General features: G+C 53.6%; 3 protein-coding genes across 10 annotated transcripts in view; all 3 read right to left on the reverse strand.

Annotated features, from left to right (window-relative positions):
* The window catches only part of CROCC (ciliary rootlet coiled-coil, rootletin), a 72,765-nt gene extending 67,952 nt beyond the window's left edge, over positions 1–4,813 (reverse strand). For 3 of the 6 annotated variants that reach the window (XM_081870655.1, XM_081870654.1, XM_081870653.1), the window contains exon 1: positions 3,790–3,951. In XM_081870655.1, the coding sequence (XP_081726781.1) occupies positions 3,790–3,837 (48 nt within the window). In that variant the 5' untranslated portion in view covers positions 3,838–3,951. Of the gene's footprint in view, positions 1–3,789; positions 4,073–4,704 lie in introns of those variants that run through there. The other 3 variants (XM_081870656.1, XM_081870657.1, XM_081870658.1) reach the window with 3 other exon arrangements.
* Positions 4,814–5,747: 934 nt separating this feature from the next.
* On the reverse strand, positions 5,748–12,844 carry NECAP2 (NECAP endocytosis associated 2). Of its 3 annotated transcripts, none has more exons than XM_081870497.1 (8): positions 12,651–12,844; positions 11,764–11,864; positions 10,994–11,098; positions 10,222–10,303; positions 9,263–9,371; positions 8,123–8,261; positions 7,659–7,752; positions 5,748–6,934 (listed from the first exon to the last, which is right to left on the reverse strand). In XM_081870497.1, exons 1-8 carry the CDS (start codon positions 12,743–12,745, stop codon positions 6,883–6,885), a joined length of 777 nt encoding a protein of 258 aa, XP_081726623.1. In that variant the 5' UTR covers positions 12,746–12,844; the 3' UTR covers positions 5,748–6,882. The 3 variants fall into 3 exon arrangements, with proteins under 3 accessions (XP_081726623.1, XP_081726624.1, XP_081726625.1); XM_081870498.1 differs by having other exon boundaries at positions 7,659–7,749; positions 12,651–12,810; XM_081870499.1 differs by having other exon boundaries at positions 11,764–11,902; positions 12,651–12,801.
* A 1,809-nt stretch (positions 12,845–14,653) lies between these two features.
* SZRD1 (SUZ RNA binding domain containing 1) lies at positions 14,654–25,644 on the reverse strand. The gene is made up of 4 exons (XM_081871431.1): positions 25,467–25,644; positions 19,201–19,250; positions 18,328–18,582; positions 14,654–17,442 (listed from the first exon to the last, which is right to left on the reverse strand). The coding sequence occupies exons 1-4, from the start codon at positions 25,515–25,517 to the stop codon at positions 17,340–17,342; spliced, it is 459 nt and encodes a 152-aa protein (XP_081727557.1). The 5' UTR covers positions 25,518–25,644; the 3' UTR covers positions 14,654–17,339.
* Between the last annotated feature and the right edge of the window lie 502 nt (positions 25,645–26,146).

Consider the following 26,146-nt stretch of genomic DNA (forward strand, 5'->3'; position numbering starts at 1 on the left):
GCCAAGACAGCTTCTCAGGGAGCCCAAAATGGCGTTGCCCAACTGCAAGATGCAGAGGCAACACAGAGAAGGAACAAGCCACAGTGGCCGAAAAAAGGTTGCCAGCCGCCCAGCAGGTGAAAAATTGGCCTCTGGTGCCAGGAGAACTGAGGGGGCCTCTTGCCTCTGTTCCAGGCTCCCTGGCTTGGCTTTGGGCTCTTTGAGTCAAGCCTCTCCCTCAGTAGCCCCATCAATAAGATGGGAATAAGAGTGCCCTGTCTCTGGGACACACACGTACACACGGAGACGTCAATATCATTGCCAAATTAAAAACCAGATTAACTTTCTCTATAGTTTTACACGCCTATATAGCAGTCAGGGAACTATATTTCACTCTGTGGTTTGGGTGGAACTGAAATTTCCATGCAGGCCCAGTTCAGCAACTGGGAGTGCACTGGGTGAGCCAAGCAAGGCAGCAGCCTGCAGGATGCAAGGGAAGATGAATAACCCCAGAAGGAATCCACAGGGGTGGGGGGAAATCTGCCTAAGACCAGAACATATTCAGCACTTGGGGGGCAGCTCTATCTTCATGCAGCAGAGGGTGGCCTGTCTCGGGAGTGGGGGTCCCCAGTACAAAAACCCAACCTTCTCCCAGAATCTCCAGCCCATGAAACTCAAGGAGGAGGGACTAAAATGAGCGACTGGGATGACTGGCAGAATCCGAGACCAGGGAGAAGAGTTGGTGGAAGAAGATTGGAAGAAATTTAAAGACTATTTACAGAAACACTGTAAAATTATTGAATGTTAATGATGTTGGAATGAAATGAAGTGGTTTTAGCAATAAGGCAAAATTAGGAATATGTAAAATTGGATTGATCTTAGATGAAAATTCGAAGTTATAACATGTGAAGATAAAGAACTAAGAGTAAACAAAGAGGGTATGGATTTGCTGAACTAACTATTAACTGGAATACAAAAAAGGGAGGTGTGAGGAAGTCATGAAAATAAGTAAATGAGTGGTAAGATAATAGAAAGAGGGATTTATTTTTAACTGTTTTTACTCTTTTTTTCCCCTTTTTTTTTCTTTTCTGGTTTTTGTACTTTTTGTATTTTTACTATCTTTGTAACTTTTTTCTTGTTGAAAAGCTAATAAATATTATTTTGAAAAATAAAATAAAATGAGCGACTGGGCCTGGCCGCAAATGGGGCTCAGTACTTCATTGTGGAAAGGTGGAAAGAGAAGGGAAGTTGGCAACTCCAGTGGGCAACTTGAGGCGGGGGGGGGGGATCTCTCTCTCTTGCCCAGGCCAAACCTTGAATCAGTGCCCCCCCTCACCATGCCTTGGGACCATGTTCCTCCACAGCTTCAGTATAAAAGGATGTCCAGATTTAGTGCCCTAATGCGCAGCAATCCAATAAATGTTCCTCTTTGGCCCTTTGTTATCCCATAGAAGGTTTAAAGGTCACCTCCAAAACGGGACTCAGGACTTGGCTGACTTCTTTGTGAAGTGTGGGGGAGGGAGAGGCTCCCCCCCCCCCCCAACTTAGGCATTCAACATCAACTTTGTTGGACTGGTCATGTTGTGCGGATGCCTGATGATCGTCTTCCAAAGCAACTACTCTATTCAGAACTTAAAAATGGAAAGTGAGCAAGTCAAGGAAATAAGTGAATGTAAGAAAGTGAGTTAAAGGTTGGATTTGTTTTTTATCTTTTTTCTTTTTCTTTTTGTTTTTTGCCTATATGTACTGTTTTTTCTTTTCTTGCCTGAGTGTTTATTGTGTTTTGTATTTTTTGTAACCTTTAAAATCTGAATAAAAATTTATTATATATATATATATATATAAATGGAAAGCATAATGCTGGTGGTCAACAAAAGAGGTTTAAAGACTGTCTCAAGGCAAATCTAAAAAAGTGTAGACACCGACAACTGGGGAACACTGGCTCGCGAGCGCTCCAATTGGAGAACAGCCTTTACCAAAGGTGTCATGGGCTTTGAAGACACTCAAACTCAGGACGCAAGGGAGAAACGTGCTAAGAGGAAGGCATGCTTGGCAAACCCTCACTGTGATCAACTTGTGCCCGGAAACCTATGTCCCCACTGTGGAAGAATGTGTGAATCCAGAACTGGCCTCCACAGTCACTTATGGACTCATTGTTAAAACCATGTTTATGGAAGACAATCTTACTAAGCTATGAGTGATTGCCAAAGAAGAAGAGGAAGAAGAGGAAGAGGAAGAAAAAATTATACTACTCCCCCTAGCTCCCAGACTCAAGACACATTCCCCAACTTGTTCACGTAAGAAGCAGCCAAAGATGGAAACGTGAAAAAAACAACCCTGGATCTTTTGGTCAACTGGCCCAGAAGTTCTTCATCAAGCACTCCCCAAAATTGAGCAACCCCTCTTGGACAAACCCTACAACAACTTTGCAAGGTAGCTAAGTATAGTTATGCCTTTTGTTCAGAAGGGGAGCTGAGGCTGAGAGGTTGTGGCTGGAATGGGGAGTTTACTCAGTTTGATGGGACTTCATCATGCCTCCTTCTCGCTGGATCAAGCCCACAGAGTTATCCAACACCATGGGTAGACAAACTAAGGCCTGGGGGCTGGATTCGGCCAAAGTGCCTTCTAAATCCGGCCCATGGACGGTCCGGGAATCAGTGTGTTTTTACATGAGTAGAATGTGTGCTTTTATTTAAAATGCATCTCTGGGTTATTTGTGGGCCATAGGAATTTGTTCATTTCCCCCCCTTCAAAATATGGTCTGGCCCCCCCACAAGATCTGAGGGACAGTGGACCAGCCCCCTGCTGAAAAAGTTTGCTGACCCTTATCCAACACCTTCAGAGTCACCAAAGTCCTAAGGAGTGCAAAAGACTTCACTCCAGAGTGAGGCTACATTAAATCAGGGCGGGGGACTGGGATGCAACTTCAGATTGCAGCGTGAATTTAGCTTTACACCTGTAAATCTCCTGTAACACTAAGGATCCAACAGCAGCTCCTACACAAATAAGATTATTCTCTTTTCCGGTAAAATACTTGGGTTGATTTTAGCTTTCTAATGCAATCCCTCACCTCACGATTAAACCTTGCTTTCCTCAGCTTTTAGATCAGGTACCCAAACCTAGTTTGTTTGTTTTTAAGGATAACTAAAAAAAAAGGGGGGGGAGGAGAGAGATATTTGCCTTCAAGAGAGGAGACATTACAAACCTTTGCCTGATCCAAAGGTACAAATATTTTCCAGCATCCAACTCGCCCCGCAAGGCAAGACTAATTTGGAGAAATTCCCATAAAAGGCAGGGAAAGAGTAGAAGAAAGGGAATTCAGCGAGACGCCGGGCGAGGGGTCCTACTTTTAGGGGGTTGTTTCTGGCGCCAACTTCGGAGTCTGTATGCAGAAGATGCGCCCAGGTTTCCCCCAAAAGGAGATTATAGAAGGAAGGAAGGGAGGAAGGAAGGGAGGGAGGGAGGAAGGGAGGGAGGAAAGAAAGGAAGGAGGAAAGAAAGGAAGGAGGAAAGAATGGAAGAAAGGAGGAAAGAATGGAAGAAAGAAAGAAAGAAAGAAAGAAAGGAGGAAAGAAAGAAAGAAAGAAAGAAAGAAAGAAAGGAGGAAAGAAAGAAAGAAAGGAGGAAAGAAAGAAAGAAAGGAGGAAAGAAAGGAGGAAAGGAGGAAAGAAAGGAGGAAAGAAAGAAAGAAAGGAGGAAAGAAAGAAAGAAAGAAAGAAAGAAAGAAAGAAAGAAAGAAAGAAAGCAAGCGGGTTGCCGGAGGGGGTTGAAGGATGCTCCCGCTTCCGCCGCCAGGCAGCCCCCACCGACCTGAACCGCAGCCTCCAGCTTCAGCTCGGCAGCCTCCGCGTTGCTCATGGGGAGGGGGCCGCCGCCGCTCTACGGCCGGGCTCCGGGGGGCTCCTGCCGGCCAGGGGGGCCCGCCTCCATGGCCCTTTGCACGGCAGAAGCGATGCCAAGGCTGCTTTGCGATGCTGCTGCTGCTGCTGGAGGAGGAGAGGGGCAGGACCCGGGGAGGAGCGCCAGCCCGAGCCGCCGGCCCCCGCCTCTTTCCCGGGTCCCGCGGCTGCAGGGGGGAGCCGGGCTGGACCAATCACCGCCCGGCAACAGAAGGGGGGGGCGGCGGCTGCAGGCTGCCTCCCCCGCGGACTCAAGCCGTGTCGCTCCCGGGTCCTAGAGGCCGCCGCTTCTCCGGCTTGATGCAGTCACCATTCCCCAAAGTTTGCAGCTCGGGCTGCAGGCGGATATTCGCACGGGGCAGACACCGGGCGGAGCCCCACCGAGTGAGCCGGCTCAACTTTCTCATCGGGGAATGCGCCCCGCAGCGCGCGCCTCGGAGCAGAAACTCAACAGAGTTTCGGCCTGGCTGGTGCTGCACCTGTTGGATTTCTGCCCCATCCAACCTGTCAAAGGGGAAGGAGCCCCATCAGCAGTTTTGAAGGCGCTGTGCAAGCGCAGTGGGGAGTTTTTAGGTCAATCGAATTCAAAGACGCAAATTCGTTTGCTCTCAACTTGCCCGGTGTGGGCAAAGGGGTAACTGCGAAAGCTCCGTCCGGACACTGTGCTTCTGGAGCCAGAAGGGGGTGGACGGGAGGCTGTTGTGCAGTGCCTCGGGGCATGTGTGGAGTGCAGGGCCTTCCCCGCCCAGCAGAGCATCAGCCCTGGACCCTGACCTCCCAGTGCCCCAGGACAGGGCTGCCCCCCATCGCCAAGCCAGCCCCTCACCTGGCACAGGTGGCTCTGCTGGGCGATCAGCTGCCTTCTCAAACCACAGCAGCGTTACTATGGCGCCGGGCAGCGGTGGAGGAGGGCGGGTTTCTGGTGGCGCCCTTGGCCGGCCCAAGAACACTGCTTCCTCCTCCTCCTCCTCTTGTTGTTCCAGGCCAAGGCGCGTGGCAAGGGCTCCGGTTGCACCCGGGGAAAACCCAGGCAGCACCAGAATAAGCTGCTTAAGTCTCCGGGAATTACGGCCGCCCTGTGGGGCGGCTGAGCGCTGCCTTCTTCCCGAAAGGAAAGCTTTTCTCGCATGTCTCAGTGACCCCCCAACCAGGACACAGCCGCAGCCTCCCACCAGGACTTTGCAAATACTGGAAGCGGCTCTGTAAGCCAGGCCTGATATGTCAGGAAAAGAGAAAGGGTTATGGGGCCTTTGGGAGGCAGCCCCTCCCTGGGTCATCAATAGCTAGAAGCTTGTTTGAGGCCTGGAGCACTACCCAGCACCAGATATTTGCAACGCAGTGGGGGGGGATTCAAAGCCAAGCAGCACTGCGGGTTTCCCTGTCCCTGAAAGACAAGCAGGACTCAACATTTGGCTTGAGAGGGGAAAATCCCAGCTTGCACCCCCCAAAATAATACTGCTTTTTGGGGTTCTGGGGCTGTTTTTTTTGGCTGGAAAAGGTTCTGTGCTCACAGTCACAAATGCCAGCCAAGGAACCTAGGGAGCAACAGAACTGTACCTCTGGGCATGAACAGAGTGCCAATCCTCAAAAAACAAACATACACAATAGGAATGGAAGTCCTAATCAGAGGAGCCCCACTAAAACAGCCACATCTATTAAATTCAATGGGTCCAACATTGGGCACCACCCTCAGGTTTAGGAAGATGTCCTAAACCTACCCCTGTTGGGAACCTACCCCGAGCCACCCAACATGTGAATCTCACTGAGACACTGTATTTACTAAATCTTTTGGCATTTTCACTCCCCCACCTGGGTCCATTTCTGCTTCCCCAGCCCCTTTCCCAAAGACAAATAAAGGCTTTTATACAGATAAATACATATACATTTTTAATAAGGAACCAGCTCAAAAATAACAGAAGGCAGCAAAAACTTCATGGAGTTTCATAGTAAGAAAATGTTCTGTAAAAGGCCTTTGTCTTAGAATAAATAGGAGTGAATACAAAGATCTATATTTCAAAAGAGAATTAAAACCCGGTTCCGTAAGACGGCCCAGAGGGCAGTTTTTGTCCTTCACAATGTCTGAGGCACCTGCGATAGGAGAAAAACCCAGGGTCTCTCTGAAAGTAAAAGGGTAATTTGTTTTGTGTGCGCACATTAAAAGTCACACCAATATGGAATGTCAGAAGTTCCACTGCTCTTGCTGCTTAAAAGGGCAGTTTTAGCAGAGGAGAGAGAAGGAAAAAGAGAAGGCACTTCACAAGGCAAAGCAGAGCCAGGGACACCCGCCCTCAAAGGACATCGACGTGGCATCATTGCTCACAGCCTCTGCAGCAAGCTGATGACTCTTCTCTCATTCCCAGCATTGCTACCTCCACCACAGCCATCAGAGGCCGAGCAACATGACAGAATCGGGGCACCCTGGAAATTCCGAGAGGGAGATGTGCAACAGGTAAGCCCATTTCAAATTTGCAAGGTAGGCTGTGAAGGCAGGGCACTGCCAGTCACCTCCTGCAAGGGAAGCCGCCTTTGCCCGCGTACAGAGTGTGTGTTTCCTGGGGCAGCTGCGCCGCAATATCCCTCCAAGCTAGAAAGCGGACGAGGCGAGGCAAGCATATCAAAGAAACACCGCTGACACCACACAAGACAGGAAAAAAGGCAAGAGACAGGAAGGAGCCTCTTTCTTTCTGGACAGCTGTCTCCCTCTTCCCCACTCCAGGATTCCAGGTTCTTAAGCTGTGATCTGAACCCAGGAAAAACTCCCTCCCCTTTCAGGGACCCCAAGTGCTGAGGGGGTAGATGGAGGTGGAGGGAGGAGGAAGAGGATCTGCACAGCCCCAGCTGACCCCTACCTTCCCTATCCCCTAAAATGCCCCAAGCAAACATCCAAACACATCCAGGACTGGGATCTCATGATGCACCACGAGGGCAAAGTAGCTTCCTCTTTGGTCCACAAGGGTCCTTCCGTGGCCTTCACCCCCGACCAGAGAAGCACAAGATGCTCAGCTCAGAACTGGACCCAGCTGGTGGAGCTCTGCTGAGCCTGACCGGAGGCAGACCTAGAAGGAGAAAGAAGAGGCGCCCCCTTCAGCAAGGAGTGGATCTGCAGGGGCCCAGGGCCTGCACTGCACTGGGAGGGTCCCTTCCCCCCCCTTCCCCCTGAACATCTGGAGGGTCCCTTCCCCCTGAACATCTGGACGTAACCTCTGGCCACCACATAGTGGATGGCATGAGGGGACAAGGGAGTTTCACTGCTTCACCAAGAATGCAGACCTACCCTTTGAATAAGAGGATCTCCCCACCACTGGGACTTGAACGTCATGAACCTGACACTCCTCGGGTCCCATCAACAGATGATGATGATGATGATGATAATAATAATAATAATAATAATAAAAATAAATTATTTATACCCCGCCCATCTGGGCGGCTTCCAACAGAACACTAAAATACAATAACCTATAAAACATTAAAAGCTCCCCTAAACAGGGCTGCCTTCAGATGTCTTCTAAAAGTTTGGTACTTATTTTTCTCTTTGACATCTAGTGGGAGGGTGTTCCACAGGGCGGGTGCCACTACCGAGAAGGCCCTCTGCCTGGTTCCCTGTAACTTGGCTTCTCGGAGCGAGGGAAGGCCCTCAGTGCTGGACCTTAGTGTCCGGGTGGAACGATGGAGGTGGAGACGCTCTTTCAGGTGCGTCAGATTAGGGAGTTTTCCGGATAAAAGGTGGGGTGGGTGGAAGGGGACACATTTCAACTTCTGCAACCCACATGTGACTCTCACCCAGAAGCTTTGGTGAAGTCTCCCCAGATGTCTGCAGCTGCTTCTGCTGTTGAATTTGAAGCCTGCGGAGGCGGCCACGGGATGGAGACGTCTGCTGATAAACAGGATACAGGGAGGGAGAGATAACCGTTCGTCACTTGGGTTTATATTTCACAGCCCCTTCCTGGCCAGTCCTTTAGGAGCTTTAGGAGCCCCTGGGACCTGGTGGAGAGGAAGACCCCATAAAGGCAGGCAGCTGAGACAATGCTGGCGGGGTGTGGAGTTTAACCTGAGCAGCCTCCTCTGCTCTGAAGCTTGCCTGCCCCGAGAAAAACTTAAGAGTCCAGCGACGCAAGGCTGGGAAATCACCTGCCGATAACCACAAGCAAGCCTGGCTTGGGGAAAGCTAGCTCTGAAGTAGGACGGCTGTGCACTGCCATAAGGGACTTTCCACTTTGAGAGTGAGATCAGCAGGAAACACAGACCTGCCTCTACAGCAGACGGAAGCTGCTCCCCGGTCAGGGAGGCCTTTCCTCCAGGAGGGGGTGGGATGAGGCTGGAGCCCCCAGAGCCTGTTGCTCGGGGCCTGCTGGCCGAGGAGGAGCCGTCCTTCTTCTTCACGTTCTGAAAGGAGATTGAACTGCATGGTCAGTCACTCAAAGGGCGAAGGGCATTCCCCAGCCCACAGCTGCGTCTCTGCATGGGTAGCAATCCCAGCTGAAAGGAGGGGAAGGCCTCGTCCATCTGCAAGCAACCTGCCGCTCTAGCCAGGCCTGGGCTGAGATGACTTTGAGTAATTGCCTTTGTCTCATCTCCTTGCCACACTGACAACACAGTGGACACACCTGCGCAAGACACAAGACTCCCCCCCCACCTTTGACCTTGTATAGTGTTGTTCGTTTCTAAAAAGCCATTATCATGTGGTCAAGTGATATAGAGGCAGAAACAGGGCACACGGGTATGATGCTGGGGCGTGTTTGTGTGTCTATGTCTCAAAAGAAATCCCTTTGGGATGAGGGAGAGTATAATCTGCTGATGATCAGATTAGGGTAAAGGTAAAGGGACCCCTGACTATTAAGTCCAGTCGTGACCGACTCTGGGGTTGCGGCGCTCATCTCGCTTTATTGGCCGAGGGAGCCGGCGTACAGCTTCCGGGTCATGTGGCCAGCATGACTAAGCCGCTTCTGGCGAACCAGAACAGCGCACGGAAATGCCGTTTACCTTCCCGCTGGAGCGGTACCTATTTATCTACTTGCACTTTGACGTGCTTTCAAACTGCTAGGTTGGCAGGAGCAGGGACCGAGGAACAGGAGCTCACTCTGTCGCGGGGATTCGAACTGTCGACCTTCTGATCGGCAAGCCCTAGGCTCTGTGGTTTAACCCACAGCACCACCCGCGTCCCTCGAGGATTGGATTGGATTAGTTCCCACCATTTGGGGTCAGAAAGGAACTTTCTTCCAGGTCCTACAGGCTATCAACCCTGGATGGTGTCCCTTGGTAACCCATGGCTTGACTTGCTGATTTGAGCCACTTGTTAGCATTTGCTTTCTGACTCCTTTTCCGCAGCCCATCCCCCACCCCCTCTGCCACAGCCGGACAAGCCCAGAGAGGTCCCTCCTCCTCACCGCAATGTTGAGCTTGATTGTCTGCCCTTCCTTAAAGCCCAGGTCCAGTTTGGGGCCCTGGTCTGGATTCAGGGCCTGCTTGGCCAGCTCACTCTGCTGTTTGACCCACCTGTTGAGAGAATAAATTGGGGTGGGGTGTCACGAGGCAGCAGAGCAAAAAGCATAAGGTGCTGGCAGCGGGCGGTGTAGGGAAAGTGGCTATGTTGCACTCAGCACCCAAGCCCATGAAAGCAAGCACCTTCTCTTTCAGAAGAAATCTGTCGCAGCCACAAAGGCAGCACCCGAAACCCTGTGTTTGATTTCAATTGGTGGGAGGGGAGTCTGCAGGGAGTCATTGCTGCTTTTCCCCTGCAACCCTCATCTATCTTGGATATCCATCCATCCATCCCGCCCGCCCGCCCGCCCCCCAGCCTGGGTAGATGGAGAGTTGCAGGGGGAAAACTCCTTCCAGCTGCTGCTCCTCTACAAGTTCCCCCCCTGCTTCCATCCCCAGAATCAGCCCCCTCCCTGGTTCCCTTGGCTTGCCTGCTGAAATCCTCCAATTTGTCAGGGGTTTACCAGAATGCAGGCTCCTTCAGCAATGCAGACACCAGGGCTACAGAGAGCGAAAGGGGACTGCAAGTCATGACAGAATCTGCCCCCACCTGCAATCGGCAGCTGCCCCAAACCCCACTTTCTTTCTTTCTTTCCTTCACTTCTCACAGTGCTGCTTTCACAGGGGGAGGGGTTGAGGTTTTTGTTTCGTTTTGCATCAGCAGAGCTAGGAAGGGGCATTCGAAGGAACCCCAGGAGGCAAAAGGTAGCTTGCACCAGCTCAGAAGAATTAGCTCGGCTTGCATGGAAAGGCGCCTTGCTCTTCCAAGGCTCCACCCGGTGTTGCAAAGACTCCACCCGCTCCCCCTGGGCTGGGGAAGGTCTGGACACCCAGGCACTCTGCAAAGCGGGAGGCAGATGCTCACTTGAAATGGTCCTGCAGAGCGACGTTGAAGTCGAAGGCATCACCTCGGTCAACAAAGCCGACTCCAATGAAGGCCCGGCGCCCTGCAAGAAAAGCCATGCTCATTCTGTCGGCAGCAGAGCTTTCATTGTGGCACACCAAGGAAGTGCCGAGAGGCCCGGCTGCCCACAGAGTGCAGAGGGAGCCAGGCAGTCCTGGGAGCAGAGGAAGGGCAGCACCTACAAGAGGGGCAGCTCAGTGGCACCAGGAGTGGCTGTGACAGCAAGCTGGGCAGAGGCAAAAGGCCCACATGGGGCCTCACTGGCACCAAGGACTGAAGCCAACTTCCCAGGGACAAAACCACACCAAAGCAAAAGGGCCTCACACACACCATGGCAGGTGCAAGGACAGTGCCCTCTCCTATCGTTGGACCCGACTAGCAGCCCACTGTTAGCCAACCCAAACAAGGCAAAAAGCAGGAAGCAGGAAGAGATCTGAGGGCAGAGTGGGGGGGGGTGACCAAAAAGCCCTGGGGGAGGCAAGCTGTGCCGGCACCAGGAGGGCCAGAAAAAGAGCATGCTGAGGAAATGGGCGCATAGGGTCCTCTTCCCAAAGGCCCCCCAAGTCCTGGCAAATCCCAGCTTGCTGCAAGAAGGAAGCTTTGGGTTTTAAGGGAAAGAGGAAGGGGGGCTTGCAGGGGCTGCCTTAGGATCATTCCAGGGGATGCACAAGTGGGGAACTGATTCCCGCTGCCCTGCGTGCCTAGGACACGATCCGAACCTCCGCCTCCATACCGTTCCCGTCCTCAATGCGGATAACAAAGTATCGGCTGGAATCCGTCACACCTTCCACAGTAATGCTGGGGAACTGGTCCACAGGAGCCTGGGCAAAAAGTTCTCCTGGAAGGGGGGAAAGTGAGGATATGAAACCAGCTGTTCAGCTTCTCCCTCCCACCCGATCAAAGATACTTTGGGTGCCATGAGTACATCCCATAGTTAGCAGATTGTGTTACTTCTCTTCATACTTGTGCATTTTGGTTCACTGAAAGTGACCCCCCCCCAACGCAATGGGTGTGTGACATTGATGCAAATATTCTGAATCAGCTCTCATTCGTGTCCTTCAAAATTCTTTGAATTGGAAAGTTCACAAATAAGTTGGGTGGGGGGGAGGACTCTACAGTTTAAGATGTGCCCTTTCTGCCTTCCGGAAAATTGACTACTGGACTCCTGGGCACTGCAAGCAAGTCAGGGGAAGCTTGCTAGGGTTCACCACCACCACCATGAATGTAGAGTTTTCCCAAGATTAGCACACTTCCACACCCTGCAATTGCTCCCCTTCGGGTGTGGCAGTGAGGGCTGGGATTCAGGGTAGCTTGACAGACCCATAAAAGAACCCAATTCTGGCATCCTATGGACAATCAACCTGGCTAAAAAGGATTGCCCCTGAACCACAATCACTGTGTCTCCTTTTGCATGAGACTTAACTAAGGCCTGTAGCAGGAAACCCTAAACCGAGTTCTGGGCTGGGAAAAGCTTCCTCCCTCCGACGCCTCACTCCCCATTACCTGAGTTCTTGTCCTCCAACTTGATGTAGGCCACGTTCCCTTTGGCTGTTATGCGCATGCGCCCGCTCCACGCTGGCTGGTCCAGCTGCCACTCCGCAGCTCTAGCACCAGGGAGAGAAGACAGCGCCGCTGTTCAGGGCTAAAAGTCACCCAACAGAATCAAAAGCATTGGAAGGGGCCCCCAGAACACCAGCTTCCCAACCCCTCCCCTCTTTTTGCAGTGCAGAAAACTCGCAGCTGCAACACACGCAAACACATTGTGCTTCAGAGCAAATTTCTCTTTCATGCCATGTTTGTTAAAGGAGTAGGCTAGGCGCTGTGGGTTAAACCACTTGGCGATCAGAAGGCCGGCAGTTCGAATCCCCGCGACGGGGTGAGCTCCCGTTGCTCGGTCCTTGCTCCTGCCAACCTAGCAGTTCGAAAGCACGTCAAAGTGCAAGTAGATAAATAGGTACCGCTCTGGCGGGAAGGTAAACGGTGTTTCCATGTGCTGCTCTGGTTCGCCAGAAGCGGCTTAGTCCTGCTGGCCACATGACCCAGAAGCTGTACGCCGGCTCCCTCGGCCAATAAAGCGAGATGAGCGCCGCAACCCCAGAGTCAGCCATGACTGGACCTAATGGTCAGGGGTCCCTTTACCTTTACTAAGCACCCTTATCCAAAAAACAACAACACCCCTGCCATGTTCCTCCTTCGCTGCCACCCTTTCAAAACTCCCCTTTTAAGATGGTGGTACCACTGTACGCCCCTCCAGACTCCCCAGCAGCCCGAACTGGGCCTTGAGCCCTAACCCGCAGGGACACCATTGGTTTGAAAGTGGGGGGAGGGGAGAGAGTCCGAGGCGGGGAAAGGAGGGCACTCTGCACATGCCCCGGGGCTCCCCGGCTCACCTGTAGCCCCGGTTAGAGGCGCGCGGCGGCACTCGGTAGACGTGGACCTCCGGCTTGACGCACAGCACCGACTCGTACTCCTCGCCCTCCGCCATCTCGACCGCCTACTCCACGGAACCCGGAAACGCGGCGCCTCTCCGCCCACGGAGGCGCATGCGCCGACGCGCGCGAACCGGAAGCTTCCGTCACCCTTCTTTTGCGTCACTTCCTGCGGCGGGGGGCTGTTCCGGCTCCAAGACTTCCTGCCTCTTGTGTCGAAGGCGAAGGCGGCAGCGAAATAAAGTCTCGCCGGCCAAGGCAGCGGTGTCCCCTCAAAGGCCTTTCTGGCTCCGCGGCCTCTGCTTCGCCTCCCTTAGCTCGGGGAATGGCCCTCGCCTCCCGCCGTCAGGCTGAGGAGGGCGCATAGACTTGCGAAAAAGTAGAGCGGTGCTCGCTTAGATTTCAGTGGAAGCTTCCGGGTTCTTCGAGCCTTTTTAACGTTGTGGTTCCGAGGGGCTGCCCGATGGAAAGCAGGCGAAATCCACGGCACTGAAGCGCCGTCTCCCCACCTGCGCAGTAGGCCACCGGAAACGTGGGACCCCAGCCTTCTTCCGCGCTAAGGACTCCGAATCCAGGAATTGGGGAGGGCCACTCTACACTTTCTTATATCTACGCGGGCGGGGTGGGAAATGTTTTGTTTCTCCATGGTGGAAGCATAGGGCTAGAAGGGACACAAAAGGGGGAGGGGGAGAGAGAGAGAGAGAGAGCATTGCACGGCGGGGCAACAGAAAATCCAGTTCATCTGGTGGGGACATAGCTGTCAGCGTTTCCCTTTTTTTAAGGGAAATTCCTTTATTCCGAATAGGATTCCTCGCGAGAAAAGGGAAAAGTGGACAGCTATGGGTGGGGAGCGGGGGCTTGACCCGGCTGCAACTGAGCAGGAACGAGGGACCGGCGGGCAGTGGGGTCGCACCCGATGCTGGAGCAGGGCGAGCGTCCCCCTAGCTGATTCTTATCAAATGACTTGGAAAATAAGAGTGTCAGAACTTTGAACACCCAGCGCAGAACGTCTTGCTTCCGCCTGCAAAATGACATTTTTGGATCTGGAAAAGGTTCGGAAAAGGCCTGCTCGAGAGATAGAGAGTAGCGATCCAGCAAGCGGAGTGGCCATTCAAAGACGTCTGGAATAGGCAGGAAGGCAGCAGTGCTTTTTCCACTGGGTGACTCCAGGATCTGGTATGCGGAAGATCCATTCCCCATAAATCCTAATGCAGGTTGCCTAATGTAGGGGAATCCCCACCCCCACCTTTTGCCAACATAGCCCAGGTAGACTTCTGTCTCCTCCCCCGCCCCGTCCTCCATACTGTTTTGCAACCAGAAGCAAACCCCCCCCCCCAACGCTGCCCTTCAGTCCTACAGGAGAGCATCTTCATAAAAGCTGGCCCACGTCAAAGGAGCAGACAACCCCCCCACCCCCACCCCCAAACCCAATTTGATTCTAGGCTGCATTAACAGAGGTGCAGCGTTCAGATCAAGGACCACACTATTCTGCCTTGGTTAGACCACACCTGGAGACCTGTGTCTAGTTCTGGCCACTGCAGTTTAGGAAGGCTATTGACTAACTGGAACATGTAAAGAAAGAGGGTAACCAAGATGGTCAAGGTTCTGGAAACCAAGCCTTACGAGAAATGGTTGAGAGAAATGGGTATGTTTAGCTGGGAAAAGAGGAGACTAAAAGGGAACATAGAAGAGGGACACAACAAGCTTGTTTTCTCCTGCTCCGGAGGCTAGAACCCAAACCAATGGCTTCAAAGTTACAAGAAAGGAGATTCTGCATAAATAGCAGGAAGAAGAGGTCTTCAATCAGGGACTGGGTGGATGTTTTAGTTGAGATTCCTGCATTGCAAGGTGTTGGTTTAGGTGAGCCCTGGGGTCCCCTTCCAACTCTACAATTTGATCATTCTATGCCTGGGAAATGCATGCAAGCGCACCAAGAGGAAATAAGAATAAATGAGGCCACATACTTAAAAGTTAACACATTTATTTAAAATACATTTATAAAATGTTTTGTCTGCATATGTAGGATGGCTGTAGGCTCGTGAAGCCTCTTTGCTTGCCATGTGGGAACACATGCACACACCCTAAGAAGTGCCCCCCCTTTCTAACACACACACACACACACACACACACACACACACACACCCCACCCCACCCCGAAGAGGGCCTTCAACTTATTCCAACACTGATTCCTGGACAAGACCGTAGCCCCATTGTCCATGCCAGAGAAGCCCCCCAATGGCAGGCAGTGAAAAGGGTCCCACCTCCCTGCCTGCAGGATGGAAGCACCCCCCCCTTTTGACCATGGTGCAGCTGGTGGCACAGCAGTAACCGCCTTTCTTCTTGGTGGGGTTTGGGCCCTCCTCCTAGGAGCAACTTGCAAGAAGGTAAGTACAGCTCCAGGGGAGATGGGGGAGACTTAATCCTAAGTGGAAGAAAGGAGGCAGCCATAGAAGAGCAGTTGGGTGGAGCAGCAGCAGCAGCGAAAGACGGCACTTCCCGCAAGGCAACCAATCCCAAAGCAGAGTTAAGGAAAGTCATGGTGATGCCAGGCAGTTATTGCTCACATATTCCTACTATTGGGCAGGAGGGATAACTTTTTCTCTCCCACCTCCCTTGCTACACCCGGAAAGGAAGCGTCAGGGCCATGTTACAAAAGCCATCCAAGGGTCAGGTCCTGCAGAAATGTCAAACTCTTCCAAGGCCCAGCGCTTCTGAGGAGGACAAGGAGGAAACTATCTTGCTGCCAGTGCTTGGGCAAAGCGGCGCAGAGCAGCCCATGAGGCTGAAGGATGCCACTGGAGGAACCAAATGGAGGAAGGGAGCAAATTCAACACAGCAATGGTCCATCGTGTCTTTCACTTTTTATACACAGGTAGTTTTATTGTTATTATTACTCTTTTGACCAGTTATTTATTCTGCAATATTTTTGTACATGTCTTGGGTTGATGTACAAACAAGACACCTTTCCCCCACAACTCCCACCCCTTCCCAAAGTAGGCAAAAGTTCTGCTTCCGTTCCAGCACAAGAGGAGGCATCGCTGCAGTGCGCTGGGCACTTGGCCCAAAACCAGTCAAAGCAGCTCCCGCCTACCCCACTATCCCACCCAGGACATCCTCCAAAACCAGACAGTAAAACCAAAAAAGAGAGAGAGAGAAAGAGAGAGAGAAAGGCAGACTCTGGAAACACAGTGAAGCAAGCAGGCCCACAGTCACTCAGAGAGGGGTTGCTGGGGGAGCCCCTCCCCAATATGGCTACTAGAGAGGACGGGGGAGGCCCAACCGCTTCGGCCCTCAGGAGCACCTACAACGCAGCAGACCTGGGTCAGCATGGAGCTGCTGGCTACACGCCAGGGCCTCAGGTGGATTGGGCCCAACCAGGGGCTTCTTGTTGCTTGAGGAAAACCCAGCTGATTCTGTCTGAGTTAGAAAAGCAAGACAGAAGAAGCTGCTTGCCGTCCTGAGTCTTACTCGGCGGCATCTGAAAACACATTTCTGCACCCAGCAAGACGTGCAGCAGCTGAGCTCGACGCCCTCCCACTTTGCAACGGGAGGCAATCCATTCCATTCCCTGCCCCGCATGGCAGCTTTGGCTTGTGCCCAGCTCCTTTGCCCCCTGGTGGCAAACTGACCCGGGACAGGACCGGAAGCACACCTGGAGCAACAAGGCCACGATCCTGGCCCACGGCTCACAGCTCGCCTGCCACGGCTTCCGACTCCGGCCAGCACAAGCACCGCTGGGCCAGGGGGCTTCCCCGTTTCCCTTTTCATGGCCTCAGCAGAGGACAGCAGCAGGGAAACTAAACTAGTCTAAGGCCGGGGAAGCTCATCACCCCAGTGGCAAAAAGCACCTGCCCACCCTGCGCCTGGAAGCAGCACAAGCAGTTGAGGGAGGCACTGGCCACGGCCCCTCCACCCTCCAGGCCAAGACGAGTCACCCCAAGCCAGAGGCCTCGCCAAAGCCCACCACGCAGACGGCTGAGAGCCCTTTCCATCTGCTTCGCAGCAGCAGCAGCGGATCGGGGAAGCCGGGCACGCGAAAACCTCTCCCCACTACTATCTGAAGCGCCTCAAAATCCATTTCGCTTCTCTTCGAACTATGCCAACTCCCGCTTCTGAGATAAACAAGCCAAACCGCGAGCACACCCGCCCCTTCGTCACTGGCTTCTTCCCCTCCGGTTCCCAGAAAGCAAACCAATGCAGTTCTGTACACGCCTCCCGCCGAGCCTAGCTCCTCGCTCCTCAAGCAACCTGGACAGACATGCACATTCCCAGAAGCAGAATGCCGCCCGGCCCTTCTGCCATCCCGCCCGGAGACGCGAACGTTTATTATTACTATTATTGCTGGTGCTGGCTTTGGCAGGCGTGGCTGTGTGGGCAAGCCCAGCAACCCGGAGGAGCCTGCCCTGCCGTGCCCCCGCCCCCTCAGTATGCCAATCCCAGTGGGGGAAGCGGCAGGCGGGGGTCACAGTGCCAGGGGCAGAAGGGCACAGGAGGCAGAGCAAAGGGGGGGGGGAGGAGGAGGAGATCACAGTGCAAGTCACCCGGGTAGTTTCCCCCTGCTCAGGTTCGTGTGTCCACTGCCGCCACCACACAGCCCAGGGTGGGGGAGGTGCCCGCTCGAGTGCCGCCAAGTCAGCCGGACGGCCATTCCTATCTGCGCTGCTTGAAGCCCTGCGAGCCGTCGGGGCCCAGTGGCTGCCGGATCACATTGCTGGGCTGCCGGGCCTCCTCCGGCTGGGAGATTCTTGTGGGCCTGTCAAGAGAAAGAGCAGGGAGGCAGCCTTAAGAGGACGGCAACGCGGCACAGCGCTCCAGAGACTCACACAGAGGGGACGCCCAGCATGGCCAAGCAAGGGGTCTGCAGGCAACATGAAACAGGCAATTCCCCTGGGGGGGGGCGCCACGGGCTCAGGACAGTTCCCTTTCTGAGGGGGCTGGGTTCAGGGGACGCAACCTCCCACCTTCTGGCTAGAAAGGAGAGCAGGCACAATCTAGGCTCCTCATCTGTCCCCAGTAGGGCTGGCTTGGGACTGTCAAACTAAGCCTGCTGCTAGCCGCTCGGGTGCCTGGGGGCAGGGCGAGCTGCCCGTGGGGGCAGGACAAGCCTCTCCACCGCTTCCCCCTCAGCTGCAGGGCACCTGAGGGAGAGGCAGCAGGCAGACGCAAGTCCCACACTGACATTTCAGGCCACGCGGAACCTGCAGGTGCCTAAGCCACCACGTCACTCCTAAAGTTTCGTGAACACCCCCTTTTTAAAGAAAACTCATTTTGCCACCCTCCCAATCAGTGATGACACCTGGTGCGGGGCGCACCCCCTTCCTCCACCACTGCCTGCTGCACTTGGGGGGGCAGAGGGGGCACCCCAAGAGCTTATTTCTCTCTCACAACACAAGCAGCTGGAACAGGACAACAGCTGAGCCCCTGGTGGGTCCCCATTTCTGGCTAGCACATGACACATGCCTGCTTGCTGGGGCCAAAGAGCTCAGCTCAAGGCAAAAAAGGGGGCCAGCCAATGTGCCCCCACCTCCTCCTGAGCCCCAGTCCCACCGGGGCCTTGCCCCAGACGGGGAACTCCAGCTTGTCTGGGCCTCTTGCGGTAGGAGATCAGGGCCCCGCCGTTGCTGCTGCAGCCCTGCACCTGTCGAGGATGGGCTTGTCCTGCTCCTCCTCTGGGCTGGCGCTGCCCAGGATCCGCTTCCGGGCTTCGGCGTATTCGGCCTCCCTCTGTGCCAACGTCTTCACTGGGAGGGCTGGCCGGCTGGCAGAGTTGGGGTTGCTGAGCACCCCGTTGCTTGTAGGCCTCTTTAAGATCCGGATCTGCGGAGGCGGCCCTGAGGGAAGGCTGTCGTCCTGGATCACAATGGGCACTTTAGGCGGGGACTTGGATTTCCTGCTGTTGAGAGGGAGAGAGCGGAGGGGGGAATAAGGGGTCCAGCTCTTTGCAAAGGGGCTGAGAACCCTCACCTGGCCAAAAACAGACACATGCAAAGCACAAGTTACAGAAAACACACCTCAGATGATGTTTATAGTCAAGGAACCGTCAGCATGCAATAAAACCCACCAGGCCTCCCCGCTCTGTGTTCCTCTACCACTCCCGCTGCAGAAGTTTCTATTCCCCTTCCCGCAAACACCAACACTCCTGCAAGAAACAGTCAAGGAGCAGCAGCCCTGGACTCCACAATGGGCAAAATGTGGGTTCCTGCATTGCAGGGGGTTTGGACTAGATAACCTTTGTGGTGCCTTCCAACCCAATGATTCTATGTTTTCCCTGTTCAGCATTCAGAGACACACTCAGCACTTTCCTTCCCTCCAAAGCGACCTAGCGGCCAGAAGTGGCCTCTCCGGAATCAGCGGAAACTGAAGGCACTACCGACCTGCAAGCAGATGCTTTGGGCAGCTCTTATTCCTTAGACAACCCTCCTTTTGAAGGAAGTGAAACACAACCCCATCTCTCCACTGACCCCCACAAGGTCCCAGCAATAGCCAAGCCCAGAGGATGAAGCGTGCTCACCTTTCCTTCTGGGTGATCTTCAGCTTTTTTTCTAGCCGCCTGTCTATTTCCTGCAAGGCAACAAAACGGGGCAGGGTTCAAATCTCACGTAGTGCATTTCAGAGTCACAAGTGAAGGGGGGGTCCCCATTGGCCTCCCCGAGCCAGGGTGAACCCTCTGTGGCTGCCCTGTTGCTCCCGGGGGAACTTGAAGATGCTCCTGTGGCATCGCAAAGATCAACTGGGTCCAGCCTCTTTGCATAATTAAAGTCTGGAAGTCACTTCCACAGGAGGGAGAGATACAGTGGTGCCCCGCAAGGCCTCGCAAGACGGAAAACCCGCTAAACGAAAGGGTTTTCCGTTTTGGAGGTGCTTCGCAAAACGAATTTCCTATGGGCTTGCTTCGCAAGACAAAAATGTCTTGCGAGTTCCTGCGTGTTTCCCCCCCCCCCTTTTTCTAAGCCGCTAAGCCGCTTATCAGCTGATCCACTAAGCCACTTAACAGCTGATCCTCTAAGCCACTGATCCGCTAAGCCGCTTATCAGCTGATCCGCTAAGCCGCTTATCAGCTGATCCGCTAAGCCGCTAATCAGCTGATCCGCTAAGCTGCTAATAGCGCTAATCCGCTAATGGGCTTGCTTCGCAAGACGAAAAGACTCGCGGAACGGATTCTTTTCTTGCGAGGAACCACTGTAGTCACTAACTTGGATGGGTTTGGAAGAGGATCAGGCAAATTCATGGAGAAGAGAATGCTCTGGTGCTCGAATCCTGGTTGAGGGATTTTCCTAGTGGGCACCTGCTTCGCCAATGTAAAAACAAGATGCTGGACTAAATGAGCAATTGGCCTGATCCACCTACAGTGCTCTTCTTATGCTCTTATGTCAGGGAGGAGGATAGGAGTGGGCATCCGATGATTATCTGGAGGGCCACAGATGTTCCCTATCCGGGGGGGGGGGACGGGACAAAAAACGGTACATGAGGATTGTGGAGGAAGGGCAGAGCCTCCCCTTTGCCAGGCTCTGTCCTGACATCAGATCTGCCTGTAACTATTCCTGCCAACCGCTCTAGGCGGGCGCTTGGCCACCAAGCTGCGCAGAAAGTGGGTTAAAATTAGTGTCCGACTTTCAGCCTGGCCAAATGAAGCAGCTGACAGATAGGTCTATTTTTATGGGTGCAGCAAACACCCCAGGGTGCAAGTGTGGCACACGGCAAATGCATCACCTGGGTGTCTGTACCCTCCGGGCAGACCCACAAGGAAACCGGTGGGTGGGGTGGGTGGGTGCTAGCTGTCTTGGGCCCAAAGCAGAGAGTGAGCACCTCCAGTTAAAAAAATCATCAGGGGGAGGGGAGACTCCCCCAAGCAAACCTGGAGACCCACAAGGGCCCCTCGCAACAACCCAACTGGAACAATCCTGCTTGTAGGGGGTACCCCTTAAAAAGATACCCACCTCCTCCTACAAGGATCAGAACACCTGTCCTGGATTGCTTGGAGGAGGGGAAACCCCTCACCGTGCCATGTGCTAACTCTTTATGGTTCAAAAATTAACTCATCCACCAGACTTTGGACTAGGAGACAAGTTCTGTTAAACAGAGCTATTAAATTAGAGCCTCTCCATTGCGAAAGAGGCAGCCAGAGTGTGAACAGACACTGAAGCACGGGTGCAGGTGGCCCCTGGCCTCTCTCCCCAAAAGGAAGCCACAAAGCCCACATTTGAACAACAGCGCTGCTCAGTCAGAACACAGGAGTGATGGGGGGATAACTTCCTGGTCCAGCCATCCCACCCCAGCTGGCCAAACAAGTGCCTCCAGGCAGCCCACAAAAAGAGCACAAAACTATCACCCCACTGCGCAGAACAGCCCCCTGATTCAGCGGCTGGCATTAATCGAGGAGTAAAAAAGGCCCTTATCTGTCCTGGCTTTCTCAGAAGCTTCTCACAAGCCTGTTTTTAAGCCTCTTCCAAACAACGACCAGGCAGTATGTGGGTGGGTGGGGGATAACCCACAACTCCCACTCCTCAGTTGCTCACTTGCCAAAAGCTCTTCTCTTCCCTCCAAAAGCTCTTCTCTTCCCTCCACCTCTTCAGAAAGGCTGAGGAAGTGTGGGTGCTGCAGGGCCAGCTCTGGGGGGGCCCTGGAAGAAAGTGGCTGCTTGTCTGTCCCGCAGGAGCTGAACCACACATAGCAACAGTTCTTCTTTCTGAGCCAAGGGGGGTTGCCAGGATGCTAGCCAGATGGCAGAACAAGGCGTGTATTCTGTGGGAGCTCTCCAAATCTACCACCCTGAAAACTGTAGTGAAGGCTTCACCCCTTCTCGCCAAATTCGACAGACAGAAACCACCCGCATTTCCTCAACGGCTTCCCGCCCGCAATTTAAATATGCAAAACAGCACAGTGCCATCTCTCAGCAAGCCTGGCCCACAGCCCTATCAGCTGCTCCAAGGTGCTGGATACTATAAAAACAAGGGAAATGCCTGGAGGTTGGAGAGGCAGAGATGGAGGAAATCGACTCCCGAGGAAGACCAGGCAGCACCCCAAGACAAAGGGCAGCACGCAGGCCTTCAGGTCTCTGCCACCCAGAAGACAGGGTGCAAGACTGAACAATGATATGCCCTGGCACCCTCACACACACATATGGCCAGCCACCAAGGCCACACTCAAATCTGGAGGTCAATTGGAGGATGTGGGCAGGCTGCTTGGATGAGTGAAGTCAACCACTCGTCTCCTTGACTCTTGCCCATCTTAGCTCATGAAAGCAAGCCAGGCTGGGCTGGGCAATGAGCTCCATGAAGTGGTGAATGCTTCCCTCTGTGAAGGAGTCTTCCTGGACCCCCTTAGTGGTTATTAAACCACTTCTTAAAAAACCATCTTTGGACTCGGCCATTATGGCCAACTATCACCCCATTCCAAATTTTCCATTCCTGGGTAGTCACAGAACAGCTCCAGTGGTGTGGGGGTGACTGTTTGGACCCTTGGGCACTCACTTGTAGGGTGTCTCAGGGCTCCATCCTCTCCCCCATGCTTTTTAGCATCTATATGAAGCTGCTGGGACATCTATATGGTTTGGGCAGGATGTTCACCAGTATGTGGATGATACTCAGCTTCACCTCTCATTTAAATCGGAACCAGTGAAGGTGATGAATGTCCTGTGTGAGCATCTCAAGGCAGTTAACGGATTGAGGTTGAATCCTGACAAGTCAGAAGTACTGTTTCTAGGGGACAGGAGGCAGGCAGGTGTGGGGGCTCCCTGATCCTGAATGGGCTAACTGTGCCCTTAAAGGACCAGGTGAAAGTTAATTCTGTGTCCAGGATGGCTACAAGTTCCATCTGGTATGCTAGCTGAGACTACCTGCCTGCCCGCTATCTTGTCAGAGTTCATGCTCTGATTATCTTCTGCTTGGATCAGTGCAGTGCACTACCTTTGAAGATGACTCAAAAACTACAACTAATCCAGAATGCGGCATCTAGACTAGTGACCAGTAGCAGCAGCCAGGATCATATAACACCAGTCCTAAAGGATCTACATTGGCTCACAGCATGTTTCCAAGCACAATTCAAACTGTTGGTGCTGAGCTTTACAGCCCTAAATGGCCTTAGCCCTTTATCCACCCCCAACATTCAGCCTGCATATTGAGATCCAGCTCTGAGGCTCTTCTGGCAGTCCCCTCACTGCGAGAAGTGAAGTGGCCTTCTTGGTAGTGGCAACCGTGTGTGGAATGCCCTCCGCACCTGATGTCAAACATATAAACAACATATGACATTTAGCAGACATCTAAGGGAAGTTCTTAATGTTTGATGTTTTCTTGTGTTTTTCTATTTTGCTGGAAACCGACCAGAGTGGCTGGGGCAACCCAGTCCAATAGGCAGCATATAAATAATAACATTGCTATTATTATTATTATTCTAATAATAATAATAATAATAATAATAATAATTTATTATTTATACCCCGCCCATCTGGCTAGGCCTCCCCAGCCACTCTGGGCGGCTTCCATAGAAACCAAAAATACAGTAAAATATCACACGTTAAAAACTTCCCTGAACAGGGCTGCCTTAAGATGTCTTCTGAATGTCAGGTAGTTGTTTATCGCTTTGACATCTGCTGGAAGGGCGTTCCACAGGGCGGGAGCCACTACTGAGAAGGCCCTCTGCCTGGTTCCCTGTAACTTGGCTTCTCGCAATGAGGGAACCGCCAGAAGGCCCTCGGCGCTGGACCTCAGCGTCCGGGCAGAATGATGGGAGTGGAGACGCTCCTTCAGGTATACTGGACCGAGGCCGTTTAGGGCTTTAAAGGTCAGCACCAACACTTTGAATTGTGCTCGGAAACGTACTGGGAGCCAGTGTAGGTCTTTCAAGACCGGTGTTATATGGTCTCGGCGGCCGCCCCCAGTCACCAGTCTAGCTGCCACATTCTGGATTAGTTGTAGTTTCCGAGTCACCTTCAAAGGTAGCCCCACGTAGAGTGCATTGCAGTAGTCCAAGCGGGAGATAACCAGAGCATGCACCACCCTGGCGAGACAGTCCGCAGGCAGATAGGGTCTCAGCCTACGTACCAGATGGAGCTGGTAAACAGCTGCCCTGGACACAGATTTGACCTGTATGGACAGCTGTGAGTCCAAAATGACTCCCAGGCTGCGCACCTGGTCCTTCAGGGGCACAGTTACCCCATTCAAAACCAGGGAATTCTAAAACTCTCTGCCTGGAAGGCGGAGGGCAAAACTGTGATAGACCTTTGCTGTAGCCTCTGACAAGGTACTCAGGGCTGCCAGAGGCAAAACCAAAACAGATCTCAGTTGTCACTACCTCTTGGGCAAATGAATGGTCCAAAGGCACTGCATGCAGCACCAGTGGGAACCAAGAAAAGAGTGACAACTGTGTTTAACCGGGTCTACATTGCTGACCAATGGCTAGAACCTGGGTGAGCAGACCTGCTGTCTACTGGTTGGACACTTAAGAAATTCCTGGGATTCTTCCAGGAAAAGCTCTTCCAGGGAAGAGGGGCCTGCTCAGAGTCTGCTGATAGGAAGCAAGTTGACCAACTCCAGGCTGCTCTGTGGTTAAGGGATCTGGAGCCTACAAGCTCCTGCTGTGTCCATTTCAACACATGCAACGCAGACAGCCTCTCAAATCCAGGCCATACAACGACCCTCCCTCTCTACACTCCTTGTCTCTATTACAGTGGTACCTTGGGTTAAGAACTTAATTCGTTCTGGAGGTCCGTTCTTAACCTGAAACTGTTCTTAACCTGAGGTAACCTGGGGCCTGCTGCTGCCGCCAGAGCACAATTTCTGTTCTCATCCTGAAGCAAAGTTCTTAACCCGAGGTACTATTTCTGGGTAAGCGGAGTCTGTAACCGGAAGCGTCTGTAACCCGAGGTACCACTGTATTGAGATCCCTGCCTTGGTGGTGTCTGAGGGCAGAGCTTCCTGGAAATATTCTCAAAGTCACTTACTAATCCTAAGCCTTCACTTGCCTCCAAATGAGGCATCATGCAACCATCACTAGCAGCACAATCCCACTACACATTGTTTACTCGGAGATAAGCCCACGGTGCTCAGCAAGGCTGCTCCCAGGCTCTGGAGGCCAAGCACTGGCAACCTTCTCCTCCACAAACCTGGCTGCAAGGAAGCAGAGCACTCACCAGGGGCTGGGCCTTGGCTCCACGGGGGAGCCCCCGCTTTGCATGTAGAAGATCCCCAGAGACGTGGAGCTGCCCCTTGCAGCCCCAGGAGGGGAGTCCCAGCTGGGCCAGCAAGCGAAAGAGCCTGGTCCGGCCCAAGGCGTCTCCCTCTGTTGTTCGAGGGGCGACGCGGGGCCACCTGCAGCCCCTCCGAGGCCGGGGGTCCCCTCTTCCCTCGGCCCCAACGAGCAGGGCGAATGCGGGGAGAGGCAGCTGAGCCTTTTCACCCTGAAGGGCCAGCCACCCCTCTTTCGGGTGGGTCACGCAGGGGAGGCGTCCCAGCCCCAAATCGCGCCCCTCCTTGCAAAAGAGGAACGGGAGGGGGAAGGTCCCCCCCCCACACGCGGAGATCGGAGCCCCGGGACACCTCCTCGGCAGCTCCCTTAGACCGCCCCTTCGGAGAGCTTGAGGGGGGGTGCGGTGGGGGGTCCGCGCAGGGAGCACGTGGTCCGGGGGAAATGGGGCGCGGCCCCTTTAAGAGGCCTAGCAGGCGCCGCGGAGCCCAAGGCGCCTCACCGCCAGCCATGAGAGGCCGAGCCCAGTCGCTCTTCCCGCGGCCCCCCCGCTGTTGGCGGCCTCCCCCGCCGCCCCCGGTCCGGGCTCGGGCTCACCCCGCTGTCGGCCGCTTCCTCCCAGCTCTCGGCGACCTCCTCATCTTCCATTGTAATTCCCCTCCGCCGCCAGCCCGCCCAACGCGCATGCGCGCGACGCTCCCCGCACTGGCGGCGGCGGCGCAGCTGCTCTCTCGGCTGCCCAAGCTCCGCTGTTCACTTCGGCACGCGCACGCGCACTCGCGGCTCTGCTTCTCTTGGCGCATGCGCGTTTCTGGCGGTTCCCGTTCACTTTACCGAAGCATAAGGTTTTTCCTGCGCCTGCGTGGGCAGCGCGGCTCTCCCCTATGGAATACCCATCTCCGAGATTCCCGGATGGATAAGGCACATGCGCATTCGCCCCAGCCCATGACAGGCGCGTACAAATCTCAGGTTGTAGTCGCCGCGCATGCGTAACTTTCCGGCTCGCTGGTCTTCAGCGCATGCGCAAAAACAGATATGTCATTCCCCGGGAATATAGTACCGTATTTACTGTATTGTATCACCTTGCCAACAAAGGTCTGTATAGTTAAAGCTCTGGTTTTCCCAATAGTGATGTATAGAAGTGAGAGCTGGACCATAAAGAAGGCTGATCGCCGAAGAATGGATGCTTTTGAATTCTGGTGCTGGAGGAGACTCTTGAGAGTCCCATGGACTGCAAGAAGATCAAACCTCTCCATTCTTAGGGAAATCAGCCCTGA

The sequence above is a fragment of the Podarcis erhardii genome (assembly GCF_964252035.2).
Source record: "Podarcis erhardii genome assembly, chromosome: 7".
NCBI lineage: Eukaryota > Metazoa > Chordata > Lepidosauria > Squamata > Lacertidae > Podarcis > Podarcis erhardii.

Excerpts from the sequence above, each read along its gene's own strand:
- NECAP2 (XM_081870497.1), bottom strand. The coding sequence starts at position 12,745 with ATGGCGGAGGGCGAGGAGTACGAGTCGGTGCTGTGCGTCAAGCCGGAG. Across the intron at positions 8,262-9,262 it reads CAATCAAGCTCAACATTGCG|AACGTGAAGAAGAAGGACGG; the intron begins GTGAGGAGGAGG and ends ATCTCCTTTCAG. Across the intron at positions 7,753-8,122 it reads TCCGTCTGCTGTAGAGGCAG|CAGACGTCTCCATCCCGTGG; the intron begins GTCTGTGTTTCC and ends CCTGTTTATCAG.
- SZRD1 (XM_081871431.1), bottom strand. The coding sequence starts at position 25,517 with ATGGAAGATGAGGAGGTCGCCGAGAGCTGGGAGGAAGCGGCCGACAGC. Across the intron at positions 19,251-25,466 it reads AGGAAGCGGCCGACAGCGGG|GAAATAGACAGGCGGCTAGA; the intron begins GTGAGCCCGAGC and ends GTTGCCTTGCAG. Across the intron at positions 18,583-19,200 it reads AAGATCACCCAGAAGGAAAG|CAGGAAATCCAAGTCCCCGC; the intron begins GTGAGCACGCTT and ends CCCTCTCAACAG.